Source organism: Prionailurus viverrinus, chromosome E2 (assembly GCF_022837055.1).
Source record: "Prionailurus viverrinus isolate Anna chromosome E2, UM_Priviv_1.0, whole genome shotgun sequence".
Taxonomy (NCBI): Eukaryota; Metazoa; Chordata; class Mammalia; order Carnivora; family Felidae; genus Prionailurus; species Prionailurus viverrinus.
The window spans coordinates 43928944-43955351 of record NC_062575.1 but is presented as its reverse complement, the minus strand read 5'-3'; the positions used below and the strand labels follow the sequence as shown (position 1 = coordinate 43955351).

The following is a 26408-nucleotide window of genomic DNA, read 5'->3' as shown; positions in this document are numbered from 1 at the left end:
ATAGAAGGTAAGTATCTTGAACAGAAGATAAGAGGGTAGTTTGCTCAAAATCCTTTTTTCAGTGCCTGTCTTCTGAAAGAAAAGAACTTCCTGAGCATCTGGCCAGAAGATGATCATTACCCTTGATCTGGGCTAGGTATTCACCCATAACAGACATAATCTAATGCAGCTTTTAGAACTAAGATCCAGTGAACAGAAGCATGCAATTCCTCCAAAATCACTGAGGTGAGGAGCGGATAAAATAAAAGGATTTGCTTACAGTGGCTAAGTTGCCCTTGTGACTTTGTGCCCCATGTCTCCTCCACTCTCTTCTCAAGGGACCATCCTCCATTCTGGACCTGCTCACCACTTACAAGTCAAGCCTCAGTCGAGGCACATCACTCCTCCTGGTTGCCCTAACTTCTGTGTAGAGCACCACTTCCAGAGACAAGAAGAGGCTAAGCCTACAGCCTCCTTTGTGGCATCTTTATTTTTCTGATACATGAACAAGGTGAACAAGGTCAGAAAAATCGGCTGCGCTGAAACACTTCAGCCAGTCGTAAAACAGAGGGCACACAGACATGGAGGGGTGATGATAGCAATCCCAGACCAGCTTCCCCCAAAGGGCTTGTACTCCAAGCCTACAGCCAGAAGGTGCTCTGGGAAGGACTATGCAGTACATCTCTGGTGAAGAGGGACAAAGAAGGACCAGTCACAATAGGGACTGCAGCCAGGCATGAGTTTATTGGCTTCTGGCCTCACGCTCCTGCTTGATGAAGTTGATTAGCCCATTGGTGGAAGTGTCGTGAGAAGTCACTGGGCTACTGCCGTCAAGCTCAGGCTCGATTTTCTTGGCCAGCTGCTTTCCCAGCTCCACCCTGGCAGGACGATAAGAATAAGAGGAAGGTTCCAGCATCACCAGTGAAATCCGTAAGCCTGCCCACAGGCATTCTCCACCCTCCCCTTGAGGAGCAGCAACTCACCCCCACTGGTCAAAGCTGTTGATGTCCCAGATGATGCCCTGAACGAAGATCTTGTGCTCGTACATGGCTACAGAGGTGGCAGATGGGGCACATTAGGGCTCTACCAGCTTCATCCAACCTACCCCAGGCCAGGACCTTCCCCGCTCACTCACCAATCAAGGCTCCCAGAATGAATGGTGTGAGCTTGGTGAACACAATAGAGTTGGTTGGGCGATTTCCTTCAAAGACCTTCGGAAAACACCCAGGAATGTCCCCTGGTTAGTTGTGATCCCCAAATAACTTAAGAGGGGATGTACACCCTGTCCCAGAGGTCGGGATGTGCAGATCTGTAAGGACAGCCCCTCCTACTGTGTAGGACAAGGCAGGCACGCTGTGAATCCTTGCCCTGGCCTCACAACTTTTATCCTTCCGACTCCAGGATGCCACCCACTTCAGAAGTCCTGACCTTGTGTGGCAACAGCTTCTCAATGTCCTCTGGACTCTTTCCTGCGGCCTGCAGCTCCTTCCGGGCCTCCTCTGTCGACTTCCCCTTCATCAGGGCCTCAGTCTGGGCCAAAAAGTTGGCCATGAGGATCTGACAAGAGAGACACCCAGTTCTGCCAAGAAGTACTGTCTGAGCTTCAGGCAGAGGGGCAAGACTGCCTGGCAATTCTCAGCTGGGGTAGTCCCAGCCTCGGTCAGGTTGCCAGCCCCCAATGTAGAGCTCAATGGAAGTGAGAGGGGACGGCAGGTCACATCTGATGACAGGGTCAAGTAGGTAATGACAATAACTACCCTTTCAGGAACATGCCTGACTTGCCGAGAACCCTGCTAAGAACTTTAGCAATAGCTATCTTGTAAGATTCTGAGGGGCAAAAGCATCCCCTCTCTTTCCTAGTTGAGCCTGTCTCCCCAAGTCAACAGTGCTGAATCACAGAGGTAGAGAGAGGAAGAATCAGAATTCAAACCCAGGTCTCTGACTCCAAAGCCTGTGCTCACAGTTACCCATGCTACTCTGCACACCCAACATAAGGTGCACTCAATCCTCTTCAAAGCCAGTGTCAGGTCAGGTTAGGTACTGGATGGTTTTCCCATTTGCTGCTGTGGTAAGTAAGATCTTTGCCCCCGCCCCTGCTGTTGCACCTATGTAGGTTACAGGACATGGCAAAAGGGATCTTACAGATGGAATGAAGGTAACAGACGCTGAGATAGGGATAGGTGGGCCCAATGTAATCACATGGGCCCCAAAAAGTAGAAGAGGAAGGCAAATAAGTTGGTCAGAGAGAATCAACAGAGGAGGCAGGACAGAATCAAAGCTGGAGAGAGACTCCACCTACCACTACTGGTTCTGAGACAGTGCCACAGGCCAAGGTGGCTTCTTGGAGCTGAGAATGATCCGCTAGCTGCCATCAAGGAAACTGGACCTTGGTCCACCCTGAGCAAAGACCCAGTAGAGCCTGCTGGACTTCAGATCCATTGAAACCAATATAAAAACCGGGTGTTGTTTTAAGCCATTACAATTGTGTAATTTGTTACGGTAGAAACAGAAAACTAGTATAACCGCCAACCAATGCATCAGCTCTTTAATAGTTTGGGTGTAATGTGAGCCTGACAAAGTGTGAGGAGAGGCTGGATGGGGCTCTTACCTTGTGATGCAAACCCTTCCTTATTGGGTGCTGGGTCTGGACTGGGATGAGGAAGTCACAAGGTATCATCTTGGTGCCTGTAAGAGGGCACAGCGGTCACCCAAGCTCCTACCCTAGCCCATGGGGGCCACCCACATGGCCGATAGGAGAGTGTTGACCTCAGGGAGAAGTCTCTGCCAGGGGGCCCTCGCCCTCCCGAGCAGCACCCCTGCCCAAGCCAGATGGGCCCTACCTTGGTGGATAAGCTGGTAGAAGGCATGCTGGCCATTGGTCCCTGGCTCTCCCCACACAATGGGGCCCGTCTGGTGGTCCACACGAGTGCCGGACTTGGTGATGTACTTCCCATTGGACTCCATGTCACCCTGGAACAGGGACAGAAACCCAGCCCTCTATCTGCAAGTCTTCTTTTCTTCATGCACCATGCCCAAATCCTGCCTGAGATGCACCAAGTATACCTGCCCTGCCCTGTGGGGTATCATCAGGCATGTTCCTTTCATCGCCCCTCGAGGACACAGGCTCGTGGCTTTCTGGCTTAGAGCACTGCAGGAAGGTAAAGGTGGGGATGGAGGTCTAAGGAGGACCTCCCTACGAGCAGAAACCAGTCACAGTATATTTAATTGATGTATTTCTTTTTAAATTAATTTATTTATTAAAAAACATTTTTCTTAATGTATATTTGTTTTTGAGAGAGAGCACGCAAGCTGGGGAGGAGCAGAAAGAGAGGGAGATACAGGATCCGAAGCAGGCACCAGGCTCTGAGCCCAACGCAGGGCTCGAACCCATGGACCACAAGATCATGACCTGAGCTGAAATCGGACGCTTAACCAACTGAGCCACCCAAGTGCCCCTCAAGTTTATTCATTTAGGTGATCTCTACACCCAGTGTGGGGCTCGAGCTCATGACCCTGAAATCAAGGGTTGCGTACTCTTCCAACCAAGCCAGTCAGGTGCCCCTCTTTAACTGTTGCCTTAGGGAAAGGCTGGCTGAGGTCCAGGGTATACAGCCTTTGAGGTCTGTCACCTCAACTAGATGCTGGACTGTGGGGAGCCCTGAAAAGAGGCCCCCTGAAAGAGAATCTGGACCAGGAGAGATGCTGTTTGGTCCCTGGGGGCCCTGGAGATTCAAGGGGGTGCAGAAGGCTGTGAGTAGCCCAAAGAGGCACCACAGACTGGGTGTGAGTTGCTTTTCTAGAGGGACAAAAGCAGTGCAAACCATAGGGGTCCTGGCCGACGGCCCCCACCCTATCGCAGGCACACAGTGATGGCCAAGGAAGAAATGACCGAGCTGAGACCCATGCCCTAGCCAAGCCAGGGTCTGACTGGCCACCATGATAACCAGTCATGCCCCTCTATGGTCGTCGAACTTGGCTAACACTCAGATCAAACAGACCCTGGTAACAAAGAGTCACCCTGAGACTGGGAACAGAGGTGGGCCTTGGCTATACCCAAGGGCAGTGGGGGAGAAAAGCCCCTGGAGGGGCAAGAACCTGGGCTCATGGGCCTCCCAGTCCCCCCCACAGGCTGACCCAAGACCTGGCCTGGCAGCTGGTACCTGCTGGAAGTAGGCGGCAAAGCGGTGCAGGTACTGGTCATAGGGTAGCATGGCCTGCGTCTCACACCCAAAGCAGTTGATGTACCAGATGCCCAGCAGAGCCAGCAGGACGGGGGCGTTCTTCTCCAGGGGTGTCGTACGGAAGTGCTGGTCCTGAAACAAGAGCAGGGTCAGTGAGAGCCAAGCAGCTGCCCAGGAGGAGAGGGAGCTGGAGCAACTACAGGTCTCTGGCAGAGAACACGAGCCTCAGCACTTACCATCCAGTGAGCCCCTGAGAGCAGCTGCTCGAAGTTGTCAAATCCTGCGACACAAAAGCAGCGTCAACAGAAATGGTCATGCCCGGTGCCCTTCTGGCAGTGGACGCAGCTTCTTCTGGACCCAAGGAAAGGCTGAGGTGCAGCCAGAAGAAAAAGGACCTGGGAAGACTTGGGCCTACAGAAAGGCTTTCTAATCAGAGTCTGCCCTCAGGGCAAAGGCAGATCTAACTTCATCCACCATGGGAAATGGCAGGAGGGCAGTTGTGAGGGACAGAGATCAAGGCCAACCTGCAAACCCAAGAGAAAAAAGGCCTGCCGTCCTGACCCGAAAGAAATGTTCCAGCCAAGGGGAGAGGGGCCAGCATCCTCTGTGGGTCAGGAAGGTGTTCAGGGACATGAGACCCCCACTCCTGACCTCAGACTACAGTATCATCTCCCAAGACTAAAACAAACACTCACCCACGTGCAGTGCAATGGAGAGTCCAATGGCTGACCACAGCGAGTAGCGTCCTCCTACCCACTAGGAGAGACAGGAAAAGGTGCTGAACAAGGGTTGGCGCACCCCGCCCCCCCTCCCTCCTGCCACAAAACTTGCCCCCTGAAAGCAAGGCTCTTCCACAGGTGCAGCATGGAGGGCCAGGCCCAACCCACCTCTGGGAAGCAAGACAGCAGGCCAGGCGCTGGCAACTCTTTGTGCTGACCAACAGGACAGACTACGCGTGGGACTGATCAGAGCCACAAGACCCAACCGGAGACCTTACCATGGCTGGCCCTGTCTCCTCAGACACAGAGAGACCCGGCGCACCTCGTACCTGCGCCAGGCCCGGCCTTCTCCTCCGATAGACCCAGCGCCTCATACCTGCACCAGGCCTGGCCTCCTCCTCCTCCTCCGACAGACCCGGCGGCTCATACCTGGTACCAGGCCCCATCTCCTCAGACAGACTACTGACCCAGTGCCTCCTACCTGCGCCAGGCCTGGTCTCCTCAGACACAGACAGATCCAGCACATCATACCTGGTACCAGGCCCCACTTCCTCAGACACCAACAGACCAGCATCCCATACCTTGCCGGGTCTAGCCCCTCAGACACTGACAGAGCCAGTGCTTCATACCTGTGCCCGAGCCTCTTCAAACACTTGACAGACCCAGCACCTCATACCTATGTCACGCCCGGCCGCCTCAGGCACCGACAGACCCAGAGCTCATACCCGTGTTTGGTCCTGTCTCGTGAGACACTGACAGACCCAATGCCTCACACCTGTGCCAGGCCTATTCGGATACCGACAGACCCAGCCCTTCATACCTGTGCCAGGCTCTACCTCCTCACACACTGACAGACCCAGCGCCTCATACCTTTGCCAGATCCTGCTTCCTCAGACACTGACCGACCTAGTATCCCATACCTGTATCCAGCCTCTCTGAACAGTGACAGACCCAACATCTTGTACCTGTGGCGAGCCCACCTACCTGGGCACTAACAGGTCAGAATCTCATACCAGTACCCGGCTTGGCCTCCTTCGGCAGTGACAGACCCAGCGCCTCCTACCTGTGCCAGGCCCTGCATCCTCAGACGAACAGACCCGATGCCTCCTACCTGTGCCCAAGCACACTTCCTTGAACAATGAAAGATCCAACGCTACCTGGCCTTGGCCCTGCCTCCTCAGATACTAATATGCCTGGGCTTGGCCTTGCCCCTTCTGACACTGACAGACCCAGTGCCTCATATCCAAGCCTAGGGCTGCCCCCTGGGACAGTGACAGACCCAGAGCTCATACCTGATCGTAGTCTCAGCCCCAAGACATACACAGGCCTACCATTCACACTTGCAGACTCCACTCTGTATCTTCCTGACACATTCACATCTTCTTAACAGCTATTTATAGAGCACCTACCACATAGCTAGCACAGGCAACAGAAGCAGCCCACGGGGGCTCCCCAGATGTGTAAATGAAATAATCGTGCCAATAAATGTGAAATGAGATGTAAGTGCTTGGGAGAAAGGAAATACACCAGTGAAACCAATTATGAAAGGAACCTGAGGAGTGCTTGAGCTTGAGCTTGAGCTTGGATCTAAGAAATGAGCAGGCATTACCCAGGAAAGCACGGAGTGGGAAGAAGCATTCCAGCAGCCAGCACAGCATAGGCAAAGGTCCTGTGGCTAGAGCAGCCTTTCTCAATAGTGAGAGAGTTAAGCCCCACAGAAAATACTTTCAGTGACTTCACTTCTTAACTGTCCCAAGGATGGTCCAAGGCTAGTACTCTCCTAGAAGCAAAGAAGAGATGCTGATTCATTACATCCCCTAGATGCTTTGGGGCATTAGGGCTTAATTCTCTATTGGAGGCCCATTGAGACAGGCTGGGCAAGAGAAGCACAGCACATTCTAGATGAAAGAAGCAGCGGAGCTGGAGGGTAGAAGCTGAGAGGTAACGCTGGAGAATGAAGCAGGGAATGCCAGGGGTCATCAGGAACGTGACAGTACTGTGGATGGGGGTGCAGAGGACTGATTCAGGAACTTCAATCAAATAGGGTGAATTGAGAGAATGAGAAAATCAAGTGCAGCCCAGAGGTTTTTGGCCTGGGTAATGAGATGAACAGGGAGGCCCTTCACCTGGAAACAGTCCAGGTTTGGGGAAACCTTACCTGACAGACACCGTCCCAGGGGCCAAACCATGCATGACATGGGCTCTCAGATCTCACCGAACAGACTCAGTTCTAGAAAGCAGACTGCCAAGCTGCTGATTTTGGCTGAGCCAGGTCATCAGACCTCACTTTTGGGAGCCAGGCAATGCCAGTGTCTGACTTGAGCCTCTAAGACCTCCACCTACAGGACACAGTCTCTAGAACTCATGTTCGCTGCAGCGGCTCTTTCAGATCACACCTTACAGCTCCTCAGTCAGTTCAGCGTTCTATGCCTCTCCCACAACAAACCTCACTTTATCTAACTAGTTATAATTCTATTATTTCCCTCACCTGAGTAACTCAGACCCCAGTGCTATAGACCACACCCTGGACTGGCTAGAGATCCTCATGCCTCTGCAATACCATGAGCTCTGCCTATCATGCCTGACCGGGGTACTGAGAACAGGAAGCTGCCCTGGCCAAGGCATTCCATCTGTCCTACCTGATCCTAAGGGTCCCCAGGCAGACCCAGGTACACATACCTATGATGACTCTGGCTTTCCCTTGAGGGCAGCCCATGCTACCCAAACCATGCCTGATCCTACCACCGAGGACCCCACTTGCACCTGACCCATATTTTCAGGCCTCACCAGCCACATCAGTTATGCATTCCTGGGCTAGAGCTTGCCTTCTCATTTCACCTAACAAGCCCAGGGATGCCAACTCATACCTGAATCCAGGTGACAAGAATCCACCTAAGATCACACTTATATACCTCTGCCCACATGACTCCGGATCCATGGACTCACGACACTGCATGGATGCAGTGGCTTCGCCTGTGAGGTTAACTCTGCCTACCTGTGTCCCGCTCCAGTACCTCATACTACAGGGTCACACACCTGTCTGAGACTGGCTCCAGAAAGCTCGGCGGGTGTACCCAGCTCCATGTTATCTGTGCCTGACCCCCCACATCTCAGATGACAGACTCGGGCGTACTTCCCTGAGCCCAACTCAGACTCCTCACACTTTCCTGAGAGACTCAGCTCTGTCTAAACAGGCCTGACCTCAACTGCCAGGCCCAACTTGAGAAACCCAGCTCCATATCCCTTGTCTGACATGGATCTCGGCATCTTGCAGATCCGACATTAGCAGCCACTGCCTGACCTGGCAACAACCGCTCACTGAGGAGCCTCAGACCTCATCAGACACAAGTATCTCTGTGTATACCAGTGCTCTAGAGACACGCCCCCCTCCCCACCCCCCGGCCTTGAGATGTGGCTCTCCCTCCCTGTGACTAACCCATGCTCTCCAAGCCTCCCCTCTAACTCTAAAACCTGGGCAAGCACACCTAAGCCAGAGCCACGTTCCAAGGACTTTACCAACAAGACTCAAGTGTAGATCTCTGGCTCCAAAGTCCATGCTTGAGAGAGCCACATCTACCTACTCTCGTCTAACTTAGGGCTTACAGACTTCCCTTGAACCCCACAGTGTCTGTCTACCTAAAGACCCCAATGCTGTGGGACTCGCCTGTGGCCACTCCACCCACCCAGGCTTAACCTTCTTCAGGCCCCACCACAAAGATCCAAGGGTACATGCCTTTGCCTGAATCCAACACCTGAAAGTCAACTCTACCTCCCTCCTCAGACCACACCTGACAGGCCAGCTTCACCTACCTTTGCTTGATCTTGGGTCCTGAGACCACACCTGGCAGGGCAGATCTGCCTACTTTACGTGCCTGTGGCTCTTACCCTGCAGTTGGTGGGCCAGCTCTACCTACCTTCTATGACCCTGGCTCCTTATACTGTACCTAGCAGGCCCATTCTGCCTACCTGTGGACCTTTAGCTCCTCAGACCACATCTGGTGGGCCACTTCTACCTACCTGTGCATGACTCTGGTCTTTAGATCACACCTGGAGGGCGATTTCTACCTACCTGTGCTTGACTCTGGGTCCTCAGACCACACCTGGCAGACCAGATCTGCCTACCTTACATGCTCCTGAGTCCATACATAGACCATACCTGGCTGGCCACTTCTACCTACCTGTCTCTGACCCCAGCTCCTCTAACCTGCCAGGCCAGCTCTGCCTACCTGTGCTTAACCTTGGCTCCTCAGACTGCACCTGGTGGTCGTTCTACGTACCTATGCTTGACCCGGGCTCCTCAAACCTGACCTGGCAAGCCAGATCTGCCTACCTGTGTTTGACCCCAGTTCTTCAGACTTAACCTGACAGGCTAGTTCAACCTACTAGTGCCTGACCTTGACACCTTAGACCATTCCTGGTGGGCCAGTTCTACCTACCTGTGCTTAATTAACACTGGCTCCTCAGACCTCACCTGGCAAACCAGATCTGCCTTCCTGTGTTTGACCCCAGTTCTTCAGACTTGACCTGACAGGCCAGTTCTACCTACCTGTGCTTGACCCTGAATCCTTAAGACCAATGGCTAGTTCCACCTACCTGTACTTTACCCCAGATCCTCAGATCTCACCTGGTGGACCAATTCTACGTACCCATGCTTGACTTTGGCTCCTCAGACCACAAATGATAGTGCAATTCTACCTACCTATACTTGACCCTGGTTCCACAGACGTGACCCGCAAACCAAATCCGCCTACCTGTGCTTGACCTCAGTTCCTCAGACTTCACCTGCTATGCCAATTCTACCTACCTGTCCTTGACCCTGGCTCCTCAGACCATACCTGGTGGGCCAATTCTACCTACCTATGCTTGACTTTGGCTCCTCAGACCACTACACTGTCGTGTAGTTCTACCTACCTATATTTGACCCTGGTTCCTCAGACCTCACCTGGCAAATCAAATCTGCCTACCTGTACTTGACTCCAGTGCCTCAAACTTTACCTGATAGACCAGTCCTACCTACCTATGCTTAACCTGGGCTCCTCAGATCGTATCCTGGTTCCTCGGACCTCACCTGCTGGACCAGCTCTGCTTACCTGTGTTTGACCTTGGCTCCTCCAACAACCCTTGGTGGGCCAGTTCTACCTACCTATGCTTGACTTTGGCTCCTCAGACCAAAAATGACAGCACAGTTCTACCTACCTATACTTGACCCTGATTCCACAGACCTGACCTGGCAAGCCAAATCTACCTACCTGTGGTTGACCTCAGTTCCTCAGACCTCACCTGATATGCCAGTTCTACCTACCTGTCCTTGACCCTGGCTCCTCAGACCATACCCGGCGGGCCAATTCTACCTACCTATGTTTGACTTTGGCTCCTCAGATCATACCCTGGTTCCTCATACCTCACCTGCTGGGCCAGCTCTGCCTACCTGTGTTTGATCTTGGCTCCTCCAACAACCCTTGGTGGACCAGTTCTACCTACCTGTGCTTGACCTTGGCTCCTCAGACCATACCTGGTAGGCCAGTTCTACCTATCTGTGCATGACCCTGGTTCCTCAGATCTCATCCGATAGGCCAATTCTACCTACCTTTGCTTGATCTTGGCTCCTCAGACCATACCTGGTGGTCTAGTTTTACTTACCTGTGCTTGACCTTGGCTCCTCAGACCATAACTGGCAAGCCAATTCTACCTACCTATGCTTGACCCTGGTTCCTCAGACTTCACCTGATAAGCCAGTTCTACCTACCTTTGCTTGACCCTGGCTCCTCAGACCATACCTGGTGGGTCAGTTCTACCCATCTATGCTTGGCCCTGGTTCCTCAGACCTTACCTGGCAAGTCAGGTCTGCCTACCTGTGCTTGACCTCAGTTCCTCAGACTTCACCTGATAGGCCAGTTCTACCTACCTATGCTTGACCTTGGCTCCTCAGATCATACCTGGCGGTGTTACCTGTGCTTAACCCTGGTTCCTCAGACTGTACCGGGTAAGCTAGTTCTACCTACCTACCTGTGCTTGACCTTGGCTCCTCAGACCTCACCTAGCAAGGCAGATCTGCCTACGTGCGCTTGACCTCAGTTCCTCAGACTTCACCTCATAGGCCAGTTCTGCCTACCTGTGCTTGACTCCAGTTCCTCAGACTGCTTGATATACCAGTTCTACCTACCTGTGTTTGACCCTGCTTCTTCAGACCTCACCTGGCAAGCCAGACCTGCCTACCTGTGCTTGACCTAGGCTCCTCAGATCATACCTGGTGGTCTAGTTTTATTTACCTGTGCTTGACTCTGGCTCCTCAGACCATACCTGGTGGACCAGTTCTACCCACCTATGGTTGATCCTGGTTCCTCAGACCTCACATGCCAGGCAAGCTCTGCCTACCTGTGCTTGATCTTGGCTCCTCCAACCCCCCTTTGTGGACCAGTTCTACCTACCTGTGCTTGACCTTGGCTCCTCAGATCATACCCGGCAGGCCAATTCTACCTACCTGTGCTTGACCCTGGCTCCTCAGACCTCACCTGGCAAGCCAAATCTGCCTACCTGTGCTTGACTCCAGTTCCTCAGACTTCACCTGATAGGCCAGTCCTACCTACCTTTGCTTGACCTTGGCTTCTCAGATCATACCTGGCGGTTTTACTTACCTGTGCTTGACTCTGACTCCTCAGACCATACCTGGTGGACCTATGGTTGACCCTGGTTCCTCACACCTCACCTGCCAGACCAGCTCTTCCTACCTGTGTTTCACATTGGTTCCTCAGACTTCACCTTGGTGAGCCTGTTCTACCTACCTGGGCTTGACCCTGGCTTCTCAGACCATACTTGGTGGGCCAGTTTTGCCTGCCTGTGCTTGACCCCTGGGTCCTCAGACCTCACCTGGTGGGCTGGATCTGCCTACCAGTGCTGGACCCTGGCTCTTCAGACCACACCTGGCAGTGCAATTCTACCTACCTGTACTTGCTTCTGAGACTGTACCTAGTGGGCTAGCTCCGCCTACCTATACCTCATCTCCGTTGCTCACATCTCACCTAAGACATTCAGTTCTTCCCAGGGCTGGACTGTGACTTAGAACTCACTGGACAGATTGAGTGTTGTGAACCTGCCCTAATCTTGGCTCCACAGACCTTACCTGATAAACCCTGCTGTACTCACCTGTGCTGAACTATACTGACAGTCCCAAGGATACAAACCTGTGCCATTTACAGACTCCGTAGACCCTTCCTGAGAAACTCAATTCCATATACCTGTACCTGGCCACAACTCGTCAATCTTGCAAAATAATTCTACAAGATAGGCAGAGGTGCAGTTCTATCTGCTGATCTTGACCTTACCTAGGAGATCCAGATCTAGTCACTCGTACCCAATCCTGGTTCCTGAGATCTCACCTGAGAGACTGAGCCCTGTCCTCCTGACTTCACTTCATATCCTCAGAGATCATCCAAGAGATACAGTTCTTTCTACATAAGCCTAACACCAGCTCATTAGGCCTCACCTGACAGATCTCGTCTACCGACGTATGCCTAAACTCAATGGTGAGACAGAGTTGAATGAACCTAACCATGGCTTTTCAGGTCAATCTACCTCTGCTTGCCTTTGGTTTCATAGATATTACCTGAAAAACTCAGCTCTACCCACCTGTGCTTGACCCCAGCTCCTCAGATTCAGAACACTAACCAGAGCCTGACCTCAGCATTCAGACCTTACTTGGTAGAAACCCAAAGTACAAACCTGTATCTCACCTCAACTCTTCAAGCCCCACCTGACACAGACCTGTTCTACATACCTGAGCCAGACCCAGAATTCATGGATGCAGTTCCCCTTCCCCTTCCTTTTGCCTGACTCCAGCTTTTCAGTCTTTTCCCAGGGGACCCAGGACCACCTCTAGGATCACCGAGTTGTGCACGACCAGAACTGCTGGATATCACCTGAGGACATAGCTCTGACCTGGACCTGACCATGGATTTCTAGTCCTCACTTGTCAGACTTTGCTCTCTCTGCCCTTTTCCGGCTCCAGTGTCCTTACCTGAGCAACCCGCTTCTACCTATATGTGCCAAATCTTGGCTCCTCAGGCCTCCCTAAGAAACCTGCCTAGTTATACACACCTTGTCTGACTCTAGCTCCTGAGACCTCAGACAGATGTGGCTCTACAGACCGCCCTTGGCCGACTCCACTGTACAAACTTAATCCGAACAGATATTTCTCTCAGATGGGACAAATTCCTGGCTGCTTACCTGGGCCTGAGGGAGGACTGGTGAGAGCCCCTTGGTGCCTGAGTGACTTGGGCCTCAGACCTCTCACCCTATAGACGTGGGTCTCTAGACCTTTGTCTGCCACGAGCCTCTCAAACTATACCTTACCAACACGGCTCCTGTACCTTTTTCACACGCCCCAACTCCCCAGTCCTCACCTTTTATAACTTGCTCTATTCCTAACTTTCCCTCTCTGGGCCCCTCAAACCCCACCCCAGCCAGAACCCAGTGCCAGAACCTTGGCTGGTTGTGGATCCGCAAAGGCCTCTGCAACCCCTGAGCTCTGCTTATCACACCTGGTCAGGATGCCGAGAGCCAGGTGGCTGATGTGGCTCAGGGGGCTTACGTGTATTTGCCTAATTCTGAGTTTTAATCACCTCATTTGAGTGAGCACACACCCATGACCTGATGCTCACTTTGCAGAACCAGTCAAGAGAGGCCCCGATGTATATGACTGTCCTATGCCAGGGACTTCACTTCACAGATCCAGGTTAAAGTACCTGTACATGACTTTGGTTTCTCAGACCTCACTTGATAGAACCATCTGTAAATACTGGTGTCTTTTCCAGAATTCATAGACCTCATCAGTACCTTTACCTGTCCTTGCTCCTCCTCAGAACTCACCTGTACCTGTCCTGGCTCCTCTTCAGACCCCACCAGTCAAAGTTAGCTCTCCAATGTATGCGGACTCTGGCTGAGCCGCTGAGCCCTGAGAAACCCCACTATTTACCATCGTACCTCTGCCTGATCCCGACACGAGGCTACCCCATGACTGACCCTAAATGACCAGGCTCACCACTTATATGTCCCCCTGCCAGACTGGACTCTTCTGATCTTACCTCAAAGCCAGTACAAAATCCCCTATGTCTGTCCTGACCCTCTATCTCACCTGAGAGATACTAGGCTCCAGAAATTTCCCCTGTCCCTGGCTCCTCAGGTGACACCTCTTGATTCAAAATGATATACATCCTTAGTGACCAAGGCAGGTCCCTCTTGCAGCCACTGTGTATGTGGTATGCGTGGCCTGGCCCAGGAGGCCTTCATTGTGCCCACCTCGGTCACTCAGGCCACACTGCCCAGCCCCAGCCCCATGCCTTACCCCAGGCCTTACCTGGAGACCTGCGCCTCTCCCTAAGCCACACCCCCCTTCATCTCTGCACGCTGGACTGTTACGGCCAGTGAAAACCCACAGAGGGGTGACTGGCAGGCCACTCGTTCCTGACCACCTCCTGTTCAGGCTCCAGATCCCGGGAAAGAGGTAGAAGGCGCCTCCCCTACTTTATCAGACATGCAACATGTTAGAAGCTGCACAGTCTCTCTCGACCAGGGTTCCTCATCTGAGCCACAGGATGAAGAAAATGATCTGAGTGACTCTTCTCAATTCTTCCAAGGATGGTACATAATTAGTCCCATTCTAGAAAGAAGTTAACTCATTACACACAACAGATGCCTTAGGGCCTCAGGGCTTCTTTTTCTCCCAGACTCCGAGGCCTTCAGAGCTTTCAAAGGAGATCACATCTGTGGATGCGGCCACCGAGCAAACAGCTCCCAGTCTAAAGGCCTGCAAACAGCCCCGGTGGGAAAACTCCCATTGGATGACACCCTCTTTGGTGTGCCTGCCACGGTCACGTGTTAGAACAGCGCCTGCTGCATTCACAGCACCCACACTGCGCCCTGCACCCCAAGCCTCCCCTGCATTCCACAGCCGGAGCCTTTCTCCCACCAGGGCCACGCTCAGGCAAGCCGCAAGGATAGGTCCCGCTCACTGTTTGGCACCAGCTGTGGCCATAGCTGAGATGAGTCCCTGACCACCTGCTGCTAGGGCTGCTCAGGCGAGGTTTGTTCTGCAGGCTGCCTGACAAGGCTCCGTGCAGGGCCCAGGCCTGGCACCTCCTCTCTGCCATCTGCCGGCTGTTCCCACCCCTCCGGAGCAGGCCTGCCCAGTCACACCTCCTGCCTCACCCTGCCCCTTGGCCTTTACAGATTGCAGCTGCAGTTCAGAAAAAGGTCAACACTGAGAATAACTCACAACCTCAAGTTTAGTGAAGGGGGTAAGGGTGGCTCCAGTTACCCCATGGTGGGGGCCGCTGGCAGGCACCCAGGGGAATGTCATCTTGGCCTTTCAAGCTCAGCCCGCCCTCAGTGGAAGTGGAGCCCTCATCCTGACTGGGCTGCTCCTGACCCATAAGCCTCTCTGAGGGCCTCTCGGCCATTTCCCAAAGCTAGGCATGCAGCAGGTGCTCAATAAATGTTGACCTGACCTCATAGGCCCCTCATGTGTGTCTCAGTGGTCACGCCTGGCAAAGGACACATAATTCACCCAGCACAAGAAGTGTCTTTACTTACATCCCAGAACTCGAACATGTTTTGAGGGTCAATCCCAAACTCCTTCACTTTAGCCTAAAAGGGGCAAAGGGAGACAAGGAAGGAAGCCTACATTAGCTGGATGAGACCAGGAGTTCCTGGGTGCCAGGCGTCATGCCATTCAAGCTGCGGGCAGATGGGGCAGGGCTGGAGTAGCCGGTCAATGCCGGGCAGGAACCAGCAGATTTCACCCCTAGAACTGGACACAAGGCCGGCTCATACCCAGAAACAGCTGCAGCCTGGTGTCCGTGAAGCCCTCCTGTGGCGGGAGGCCACACCCCCAGTGCAGGGACCTGGCCCACACACTGCCCTGCAAGACCCACCTCCTGGACCCGTTGAGGTGCAGACACCAACCCATCCAGGACATACGGGAAACTGAGCCCAGGGTGGGAACCCGAGAGGGGCAGGGGCCACCTCCCAGGCCAGGTGTCACACAGCCAGGACACCTGTCCAGCCCCTTCTAGTATCTAAGATGGTGACCCTTCCCCAGAAAGCCTTTAGGAGATGGCCAACCCTGTTCCTCAGGTGCTTGGTCCCCTGTGCACAGAAGGTCAGCAACCCTAGTCAGACAGGAGGAGATGACCCTACCGACCAGTCTCAACTCTGCCGGCAGAAGGCAGACAGTGGTGCTCTGGTCAGCCAGCGTTAAGAGGTGCTCCTGCCTCCCCTCTGGGTAGGGCAGCCCTGGAGGCAGGGGTGCGAGTCAGATATGAGGGGCAGAGGAGGTGGGGGGAACGGTTAGGAAAACCTGTGTGCTTCCAGCTCTGACATAGCCTAGTACAAAGCTCACCAGACAGCAAGTGCCCACGAGGTTTGTTACTCCTGGCACACAGCCCCACCCCCTCACCTCGCACAGCCCCGGGCCAGGCAGACTGTAAGAACTGGCAGGCAGGAGACCGGTGTTCTAATCCCAGCTTCACTGACTCATGCAGTCACTGGGCAAAAATCCTTCACCGGGGCTTAATGTTCTTATATAAGAAATGGGATGCACCCTCCACCCCTACCCTGCACATCCCATGTGGGGACAGGCCAGGGGCAGGGTGGCAGAGGCCAAAGGAGATCACGTGTGTGGAGCGTTCTGGATTTCAGCCAGGCGTCGGAGGTAGACAGGGTCAACGGGATCCCTCTTTGGAGATGCACAGATGTGATGGCAGGACGCAGAAGGGGTGCTGTGCTGCTCACCTCCGTCACAGGCAACTGACCCCTTCTATCCCATCAGCCCAGCCAAGATCCCCAGACGTGTGAATCACATCTCAGCTTGAGTTTTCTGATAGGCTATGACCTTGACACCTTGATGTGGCCTGGGGCCTCCCAGGGAGGAAGTCTGGGAGCCCAACACGGGCACTTACCGTGTTGGTAGACAGGGCGACAAAGTGCTTCGCGACTGCAGAAGGCTATAAGAGACAGAGCCAGGTTACACCGAACTGAGTCCAGAGGCCGCCCAAGGGTAGTGAGCCTCCCACCCCTGGAGAAACTGAGGTCCTGGGTGGGACTCACTGCTCCCAGTCCTGGGCTCTAAGGCTGTTGGAGGAGCCCCACGTCAAGGTCAAGAGGAGAGAGGAGTTAGAGGCCCAGTCTACCTCGCAGGCACACAAGGCTGAGGGTCCCTCCCCTCTAAACAAATGAGTGTGGCCAGGGGTAGAGAAGGCCCTACAAGGCCAAGGGACCTTAAAGTGCCATCAGCTAGTCAGAGCAGGTTCTGGCACACTTGATATGTCTGGGACTGGGAAACGTCTTAACCAGAAAAGGTGGGCACCAAGAGAGGCTGCCTCCTGCTGCCAACGTCAGGAGAAATAGGGCCACATGTAGCATTAGGCTTGGCCACTCAGGTGGACAGGCAGGCCCATCCCGTCCTTCCCAGCCCACACAATGCCCACCACCCACCCCAGCACTCACATCCTTGGCAGACAGGAGAAACCACTCCTTCGCTGTCTCCGCATTCGTAATGGTCTCCTGGGTGGTAAAGGTCTACAGCCAGAAAGTACAGCAGTCAGCCCCCAGCTCAGGGTTGCTGTGACCCAGACCCAGGGTTCAGTGGCAGAGGCCATGTGGGTGCCCAGTTATCACAAGGAGCAGTGACAGTCACTCCAACCTCTGCCCAACTGTCCACAAAGTCACAATGAGTGGTTCTCTCTGGGGCAGAGGCCTGGAAGTATTACCATGATCCTGTGACTCCAGGACTTCCCAACCAGATTGAGAAGAATCCTAGTGAAAGCCACATACACAGCGCCATCCCACCCACACACACCACTCCTCCACCACAGGTCAAAGGCCAAAGCATCTTCCAGGAAAGGGGCAGTGGCCACGCTGGGGGCTCCTTTGGCCCAGGCTAGGCTGTGATCTCAGAATCCAGATGGAATTCTTCATATTTTATGTGCACTGATGGGAGTAAACAGGGCATAAATGGCCACAAACAAAACCCAAGCTGGGCACAGATCCCACAGAACAAGCAGATAGGAAAGTTCTGGGGCGCCTGGGTGCCTCAGGGGGTTAAGCGTCCAACTTCGGCTCAGGGGGTTAAGCGTCCAACTTCGGCTCAACTTCGGTGCTTCAGGGGGTTAAGCGTCCAATCTCACAGTTTGTGAGTTTGATCCCCGCATCGGGCTCTGTGCTGGCAGGGCAGAGCCTGGAGCCCGCTTTGAGTTCTGTGTCTCCCTCCCTCTCTCTCAAAAACAAACAAACAAACAAATAAGCAAGCAAACAAGATGAAGGTTCTAACTGACCAGTTCGGGTTTCCATCAGGTAAACCGCATTTACCGCCTGACAAGAACAGTCTGAGCACAGCTTGCCAGACCTGATCCACGAAGCACGATGTGCTCAGGAGGGTCTACCCACCCCGCCCCACCCCCACCCACCACACACAGGGCTGGGGAGCCAGGCTGGGTCCAAGGCCCGTACCTTGGAGGCAATGATGAACAGGGAGGACTCGGGGTTCAGGGTGGCCAGAGTTTTGGCAATGTGGGTCCCATCGATGTTGGAGACAAACCAGACCCGGGGACCTCCTGAAGAATACGGCTTAAGGGCTTCAGTCACCATGAGGGGTCCCTGTGGGGAGATGCGGCATCAGAAAACAAGACTCAGGGCCTACAGAAGTGGGGAAAGCCAGGTCTCACCCTGGAAAAACCAAGACTCTGGATGGGACCCCTCACCCCATCCCAAAGGAGTCCTCCTTACCAGGTCAGAGCCACCGATGCCGATGTTGATGACGTCCGTGATGGGCTTGCCTGAGTACCCCTTCCAGTCACCGCTTCGGACACGCTGGCACAGAGTGGGAGGTGTGTTCAGCCCAAACGTCCAAGTATAAAGTGCTGCTCAAAAGGATCCTTACATCTCAAGCCCAACGTCCAGACCCTCACAGGGTCCTACTGAGACCACACTGGCAAATCCCTGCCATACTCACCCCCCCCAGCTAGACCCTATTTCATCATTAACAAAGTAGGGGACACCCCCATCTCAGTAACATTGTCAGAATTTGCCAAACGGGGGTGAACTCTCAGCAGAATCTAATGTATGAGAGACTGAGGGACGTGAAACGCCAACTACTGGGGCTGGTGCCAGGGACAGGACCATCAGACATGCAGCCAAGCTCCACACGGACCCCACCGATTCCTGTCTCCTGGTGTTTACAACACTGCATACCACCCCCAAGCTGAATAAGGGACCTGTGCACCCATCAGGTACATTAACCCATTAGTCATGTTAAAGGAACCGCCTAGCTTCTTGGGTTTAGAAATTCCCAGCTTCTCTAAGCAACAGGGGCTAAAATTAAGAGATGGCTCTTTGGCAAAGATCAAATCTAGGGCACAGTGAGAAGGTGAAGCAGAGAGTGTGGCTATAAAATGCTTTGTTTAGATCTCAGAAGGAGCTAAAGTGGTAACACAGAAAACATTTTGGTCAAATATCCGGCTTCTGAGGAAACTCACTCTCAAAAACAACGATAGAAAAGGCCTTGTCTTGAAGATATTTGTAGGTATGGCTTTTGCCTGATGGAGTGAACCCCCCCTCAGTAAGCTTCATAGGAGACCCACAAAGACAACTGAATTGTCAGAAACACTACCGGCTTGGACTGAAAGGGACAGAGATAGTACAAAAGGAAAAGAGGGCTTTAGATACCCATGTTTTTTTTTTTTTTTTTCCCAACATTTATTTTTGAGAGAGAGAGAGAGCGAGCAAGCAGGGGAGGGGCAGAGAGAGAGGGAGACACAGAATCCAAAGCAGGCTCCAGGCTCTGACCGGTCAGTGCAGCGCCTGACGGTACGGCTCAAATTCACAGACCACAAGATCATGACCTGAGCCGATATTGGAAGCTTAACCAACTGAGCCACTCAGGCATCCCTAGATACCCACGTTTCTATGGGCAGTAAGCAGGCCGAAAAACCTATGTAGCTGCAAACACAAACTACCTTTCAGGTAAAAAGAATGAATGAGGGCAAGGCCAAAATCCTTGAGAAATGATTCCTAGACCTTGAGTCCTAACCAAGCCAACCTCGAGTCTATGTCCTGCTGGATTTCAAAATGGTTTGGACCAATGACTCCTGTGTGCCTCCCATCTCCCCTCTCTTTGAACAGGAATTCTCCTTTATCAGCTATCCTACACCTACCTCACCGTTGTGGGTTGGGTGTGTGCGGTGCAAATAAATTGTTTCTTTAATTCACATGTCTTCACATCAAAAGGAAGTATATCTGAGTTGCATTAAAGGAAATGCAGATACTGCTCGACCTCTACCTCATTCTGATGATGAGGTTCTGGACTTCCAGCTGATCTCGTAACGGGATACAGCCTTAGGAGAAAGTGAGTAGGGTGTTCTCCATGTGGAAGGAACATAATCACTGGGAGCCAGAAGGCAGACTGTGTAGCCAACTCCCAAGATCGCTCCCAGTGGTCCTCACCTCCTTGTGTTCACGTCCTTGTGTTGTCCCCTCCTCCTTTGATCAGAACTGACCTATACAACTAACACAGTCGTACAGGAATGAAAGATGTAATTTCACGTGCTAGCTCAAGGTACTAAAAGACCCTGAGGCACTCTGTCTTGCTCTCCCTTGGATCACTCACTTGGGGAAATCAGCTGCCTTGTCATGAGGACACTGCTGTACGGAGGTCCGCAAGGTGAGGAACTGAAGCCTCCCCAAAGCCAGCATTAATCGCGAGTGAGTCCTCTTGGATGCAGATCCTGCAGGCTCCATCAAGCCTTCAGATGAGCGCTAACCTTGGCCAATATCTTGACTACAACCTTATGAGACCAGAACCAGCCAGCACAGCCGCTGCAAATCCCGATCCACAGAAACGTCAATCGCTATCTTCAGCTGCTAAGTTTTGGAGCAATTTATTATACACCAATAGAAAACTACTACATACATCTTTCCCCAAACCAGTAAGACCCAGCAACCTTTTTCTTTTTTAAAACAATAAGGCAACCAATTGTCATGGGAAGTTTTCCATCAATAAAAAAATAAAGTTCTTCAGCTTCTCAAGCCTCCCTCTCACCATTAAAGTTTTGTTACAATAAAGCATCCCAGGGGAGAAAACTTGTGTCTTTAATATGACTACGCACAGCCTTTCTTCCACCAGATGGGGTTTTACAACACATGCCAGTTTTGCAATTTCCATTTCCAACTTCATTGCACATCCTCAACAGCAGGACAGGTCAAGGTAACCATAGCTCCCTAATATCTAATGGTGCCCAGGACTACAATATATAAACACATACTGATTTTACTAATTAGTTCATTGATAAATGGGCTCAGGCTGTTTGTGTTTTTTAATTTTTTTTTCATTTTTAAAGATTTTATTTTTAAGTAGTCTCTATGGCCAACGTGGGGCTCAAACTCACGACCCCAAGATCAAGAATCACACGCTCCACCGACTGAGCCAGCCAGGTGCCCTTAGCCCAGGTTGTTTGTGACTTTTGACACTATAATCAGGATCATGGCGAGCATCCTCAACCCGACCTTGGCAAACTTCTAACCTCGGCACAGCTATGGGGAGTGTTCCTCACCGTAGAATTGCTGCCACTCGGTAGCTTTTTTTGAACTATAAATACCCCATCAGTCTGAGTCAGGTATCCCACAGCCAGCTCTAAAGGAGTGCTTTCCTGGAAATAGCTTCCCGGACGGCCAGCGCCACACTCTCCACGCCGCAGGCCTGAGCACACACGCGCTCATCCGAAAGAGCACCAGCTTCTGACACGTGTCAGCTCCACCACTCACCCCTGATGGCTGGAAAGGCCCTTCCCTACACCCAAAGCCCATCATAAGTACCGACCACACTATTAAGGAACACTGTGGAATCCAGAGTCTCATCAGGATGCCAACCCTTCCTCACCCCACAAAGTTCTACTCATTTGGCCAGGCCACCAGGACTGATGGCCAGATCACTCCTGCTGTCTGAGGTCTGAAATGGCTGGTAGCCAAAGCAAACAGACTTGGGCCAGTCATAGGTGGGGGTCACTGCTCCCAGGGACAAGATGACCAGAGCCCAGATTATCATTCTCAGAGCACACACAGCCCATACATGCTATGTGCATGTGTGCATGTGCGTGCGTGCATGCGCGCGCGCGCGCACACACACACACACACACACACACACACACACATCACCCCTGTACCCCAGGCTTGAGGATGTCCTCTAACCCTTGCAGAATCGACCCTGGAACAGACACTAAGGCAACAGTGGCTGATGTGGGGAAATCTCTAGCTGATCTCTGAAGCAACATCTACACCCACCCACCACAGGAAAAGGAGACACCGTTATGTGGACAGAGGGACATGTCTTACTTATTTACAAGTACAAATAAGCTGCAAAAAGTAGTTAAAAACGAACCCGTGTGTGTGTATACATGTGTACATACATGTTTCAAAGAAGAGAGAGATGTACGTATACACATAGCACACACACAGGAAGCTTTCAGGAGATTTCACAGAAACTGCTATAAATGCTGCCTCTGGAGAGCAAGCTGGGGGCACGGCAACGAAATGTTAAAACACTGAATTTATCATGGCACCTGGGTGGCTCAGCTGGTTGAGCATCCGACTTTGGCTCAGGTCATGATCTCACAGTTCATGAGTTCGAGCCCCGCATTGGGCTCTGAGCTGACAGCTCAGAGCCTGGAGCCTGCTTTGGATTCTGTGTCTCCCTCTCTCTCTGCCCCTCCCCCACGTGCACGCACTCTTTCTCAAAAATAAGCATGAAAAAAATAAAGTTAAATTAAAAAACCATTCAATTTATCTAGTTCTAGAATAAAAAATAAGGGCATGTTGCTAGAGATTAGAAAAAGCAAGTCTCCCTTCTACCTGCTCTACCTCCTCTCCTCTACCATCCCATCCCTTAGGGGCCTCGGTTTTCTTTTCGGATCTTTATTCTGGCCAGACTGTCACCATGAGCCCACAGGTGATCACAGTTCAGCAAAGAGGTTGCTCTGTGGCTGCCAGTGGTAGGTCCATCACAACAAGGGTAGAGCCCCCAGGCCAGCGAGCACACAGACCGCCTCCATGCGATGAGGCCTTGAGTTCTCTCCAAGCAGAATAGAGGGGTGGCCCATCAAGGTCCCCAGATTCTCAAACACATGCACACCCACGGCCAAGGGCAAGTCCAGCGCAGGAGCTGCTTACCTGGCAGAAAGACTTCATCTTCTCCAGGACCCTGTTGACCTCTGGCATCACATCCTTACCATCCACCAGAATGGGGGTGTTTGACCGGTTCCGCAAGGCCACATGCAGCACTGCCCGATCCTGGGGATGCAGTCAGCATGTGAAGACCCCCACCCCCACCCCCAGCCCCGGGCAGCCACGCCCCCGGGGGGGCACGGTGCAGCCTGGGCGAGGAGTCAGCCCAGCCCTTTTTCCCCCCCGGACACGCACGCGAGCCCTGAGGTGTGTTAGTACCACAGTCTTGTACTGAGAATCTACTGCGTGCTTCTGGGTGTAGAGGCTACCCCAGGACCTGAAGGAGGCAGGCGTGTGCTGCTCCCCTTTGGCTACAGTCACAGGGGGAGGGAGACCAGGAAAAGCCCAGGGGGCCCCTCGGTGTTCAGAGCATGAAAAGCCAAGGAAAGAGGAACAGAGTGAGCAAAGGCAGAGAATGGGAACACAGGTGAGAGACAAGCAATCAATGGGCTCAGAGGACCAGGGCTCGTTAACCTTGTCTCACCTCCTCCGTGAGAGTACATGGTATTTGCTGGCACCTTCTGAAAAGTACCCCCAGCCCCTTGGATGTGGAGCAAAGAAGGGACTCAAATGTCCCTCACCAAGCGGCCCCACCCCACCAACTGCCAGAACCCAAACCAAACCAAACTGTAGGCCCGTGACAGGTGCCAAGGAGCTGTCCTTGTCATGTGAGAGCAACAGTCCCATCAAGCTGAAGCCAGTAGAGGAGTCCTTGAAGGAAACAGCTCTATAGATCCCAGGTGGATAGGAAAGAGACGGTCTCTGGACTCCAACCCAAGGGGAGGTTCACTAAGGTGGAAGACATCATGCCACTCTACCCTCACCCTGCCCAACCTCACTCCTGTCCGACATTCTATAAGATGCACTCCTCCAGGAAGCCCTCCTTGACTGCAGCTTCCCTCAGCCTAGCCCAGCAGTGAGACAAGTTGAGTTTGAAACTTTGCTATCTCTTATAACGTCTTGGATAAGCGACTTGCCCTCTGAACCTCAGATTCCTCTTGTGTGAAGGAGGATAATAACACTGTGAGGATAAGACTCTTAGCACTCAGTGATTATTATGCCTCCAGGCTTCCACAGCAATTCAGGAACAGGGCCCCCAAGGCCTGGCTGTATCTCTGCTTCCTACTGATGCCTACCACTGAGGAGGTTGATCTTCTGTCCTAAGATTTCTCTTTTCGCTAATAAAACTCAGAGCAAAGATAGACCAGAGTTAAGTTCTCTGAGCATGCCTTGAGAAGCCATCGCCCTGCAGGCTTGAGATGTGCTCTAGGCAGACAGCATTCCACCCTTACCAGGTCCAGACTGCCAGTCTTGGGGAAGATGCACCCCACGGCCCTGCAACCCACTCAAGGAAATAGGCTTTCAGGCTCCTTGTTAAGCAAAAACATTGCTGAAGAGCAGAGGTGAAGACACCGTGCGGTGCTCTCAGTCAGATGAACCACAAAGGGAAGGAAGAGGCCCTGGAGGGTATGTAGAGTCGGCCATCCCCAGGCCAGCTCACCTCGGTGAAGTTGATCTTCTCGCCATTGAACATGCGCTCCCGGGCAGCCTCCACACCCCTGGACTTGGCCTGGGAAGAGAAGATACCGAGGCCTGATCCACTCACACTGGCAACCAAGTGCCCAAGCCACCAAACTCTAGGCTTGATGCAGCCCCAGTGGGGCTGACAGACAGGTGCAGCCTGGTGCCCCCCACCCCACTGCCTGCGAAGGGTCTGCTCAGACACTGGCACCGAATCCCCTGGGATGCTGCTTAGAATCGGGGCGGGGGAGGGCAGGGGCTCAGAGCCCTGTGTCGCACAGAGGCAGTGACTGAGGTCCGCTGAGGGAAGGAAATAAAATTGCTCGAGGCCCTGTAGGCTCCCAGGACCCCGGTTCGCTTGCCATGCTGTGGGTCACAGGTCAAGCCCCCCACAGCAGAACATTACCAGGTCCACCAGCATCTGCATCACACTGTCGGTCACAAGGTTCTTTGAGTAATCCACCAGAATCCGCCCATGGTTGGTGTTCAGGGTCAAGCTGCAAAAAGATGGCAGAAGCCACTGACCACACCCCGTTTCTCAGGAGAGCCCATTCCCCGACCAGAGCTGCATCCAGAAAAAAAACATTCTCCCTGAGCCACACCCCAAACAAGCCTCAGCTGCTCAGCACAGCGGTGCTGTCGCCTGTCTGCCCACCAGCACAGTGAATGGGGCCAGCCTTACACAATGGGGCTGCAGACCCTTCCTGAGGAGCCATTCCTCTGCTAAAACCGGGAAGACAACGGCTGGGTGCACTGCCCCTGCCTACCCCGTGGAGTAACCATTCCCTCTTAGAGCTTCCACTCTGCGACTCAACTTAATCGGGAAAGGACTCAGAAGGCAGGGCTGGTCATGGGGCTTCCAGTCTGGAGCCACAGACCTCCCCTTCCCAACACACCTGCACCAGTCACCGGAGCACCCCGAGATTCCTGCCCCCCCCCCAAGATTTCCTCCCACTGATTCCTTTCCATTTCCTGGTCATGCATAGGTCTGCACACCGAGCTTCCTTCGTAGAAATCATGCCCCCACATCTCCACCTTTCTCCGCGGCTCCCCGCAAATCCCCCAGACCCGCCCACCCATATCGCAAACCTCGGGGGTCCCCGCCCGTTCTGGGCCAGGGGCGGGGGGTTCAGGGGACAGCCCTTTCCCGCCTGCTGCGTCAGCTAGGGCCCCAAGCCACAACTGCGGAAGGAGCCCCTTCTCAAATGGCAGGCATTAGAGGTGGGGGGCGGGGACAGAAGGTGGAGAGAGAGATGCCCCTGCGGAGGGAGAACGGCCGAGTGGCCTGCTTCTCATGACTAAGCAGTCCGGCTCCGAGACCTCCGCGAGCCCCCAGGAACCTGCTTCAAGGAGGCTTCAAGGACAAACTGGGGCCTGGGCCTGGGCCCCGATCCGTGGCCGGGGTCGGCCGAGGACCCCCGGGGACCACCGGCCCGACCGCCCCGGCCCCGGGACCGCACACCTGACCCGATGCGTGGCGCCCAGTGCACCCGGATCCGGGTCCCGCACGCCCGCGCCCCGCCTGTGGCTCCGCGCGCGCACCTGAAGTGGTTAAAACGTTCCTTGTCCCCCTCGAAAAGGCGGCGCAAGTTGAGGTCAGAGCCGTGCTCGCGATACCATTGCTGCAGCTTCTGGAATTGCGGGTTCTGGGTGAGCGCGACCATGGCGACAGCAGCGGGGTACTCGGACTGGGACGTGCTTGGAAGAGGAAGAGGGGGCGGGCGGCGCGCAGCTAGCGGAG

At 53.4% G+C, this 26408-nt stretch overlaps 1 protein-coding gene across 1 annotated transcript; it reads right to left on the bottom strand.

Annotated features, from left to right (window-relative positions):
* Positions 1-450: 450 nt before the first annotated feature.
* Positions 451-26402, bottom strand: GPI (glucose-6-phosphate isomerase). Its single transcript, XM_047834417.1, has 18 exons — positions 26210-26402; positions 25074-25164; positions 24648-24716; positions 23093-23212; positions 18659-18742; positions 18383-18529; positions 17381-17452; positions 16834-16878; positions 15467-15520; positions 4856-4916; positions 4397-4440; positions 4140-4292; positions 2820-2949; positions 2588-2664; positions 1408-1536; positions 1115-1190; positions 963-1029; positions 451-857 (listed from the first exon to the last, which is right to left on the bottom strand). The coding sequence occupies exons 1-18, from the start codon at positions 26329-26331 to the stop codon at positions 722-724; spliced, it is 1677 nt and encodes a 558-aa protein (XP_047690373.1). The 5' UTR covers positions 26332-26402; the 3' UTR covers positions 451-721.
* Positions 26403-26408: the final 6 nt, after the last annotated feature.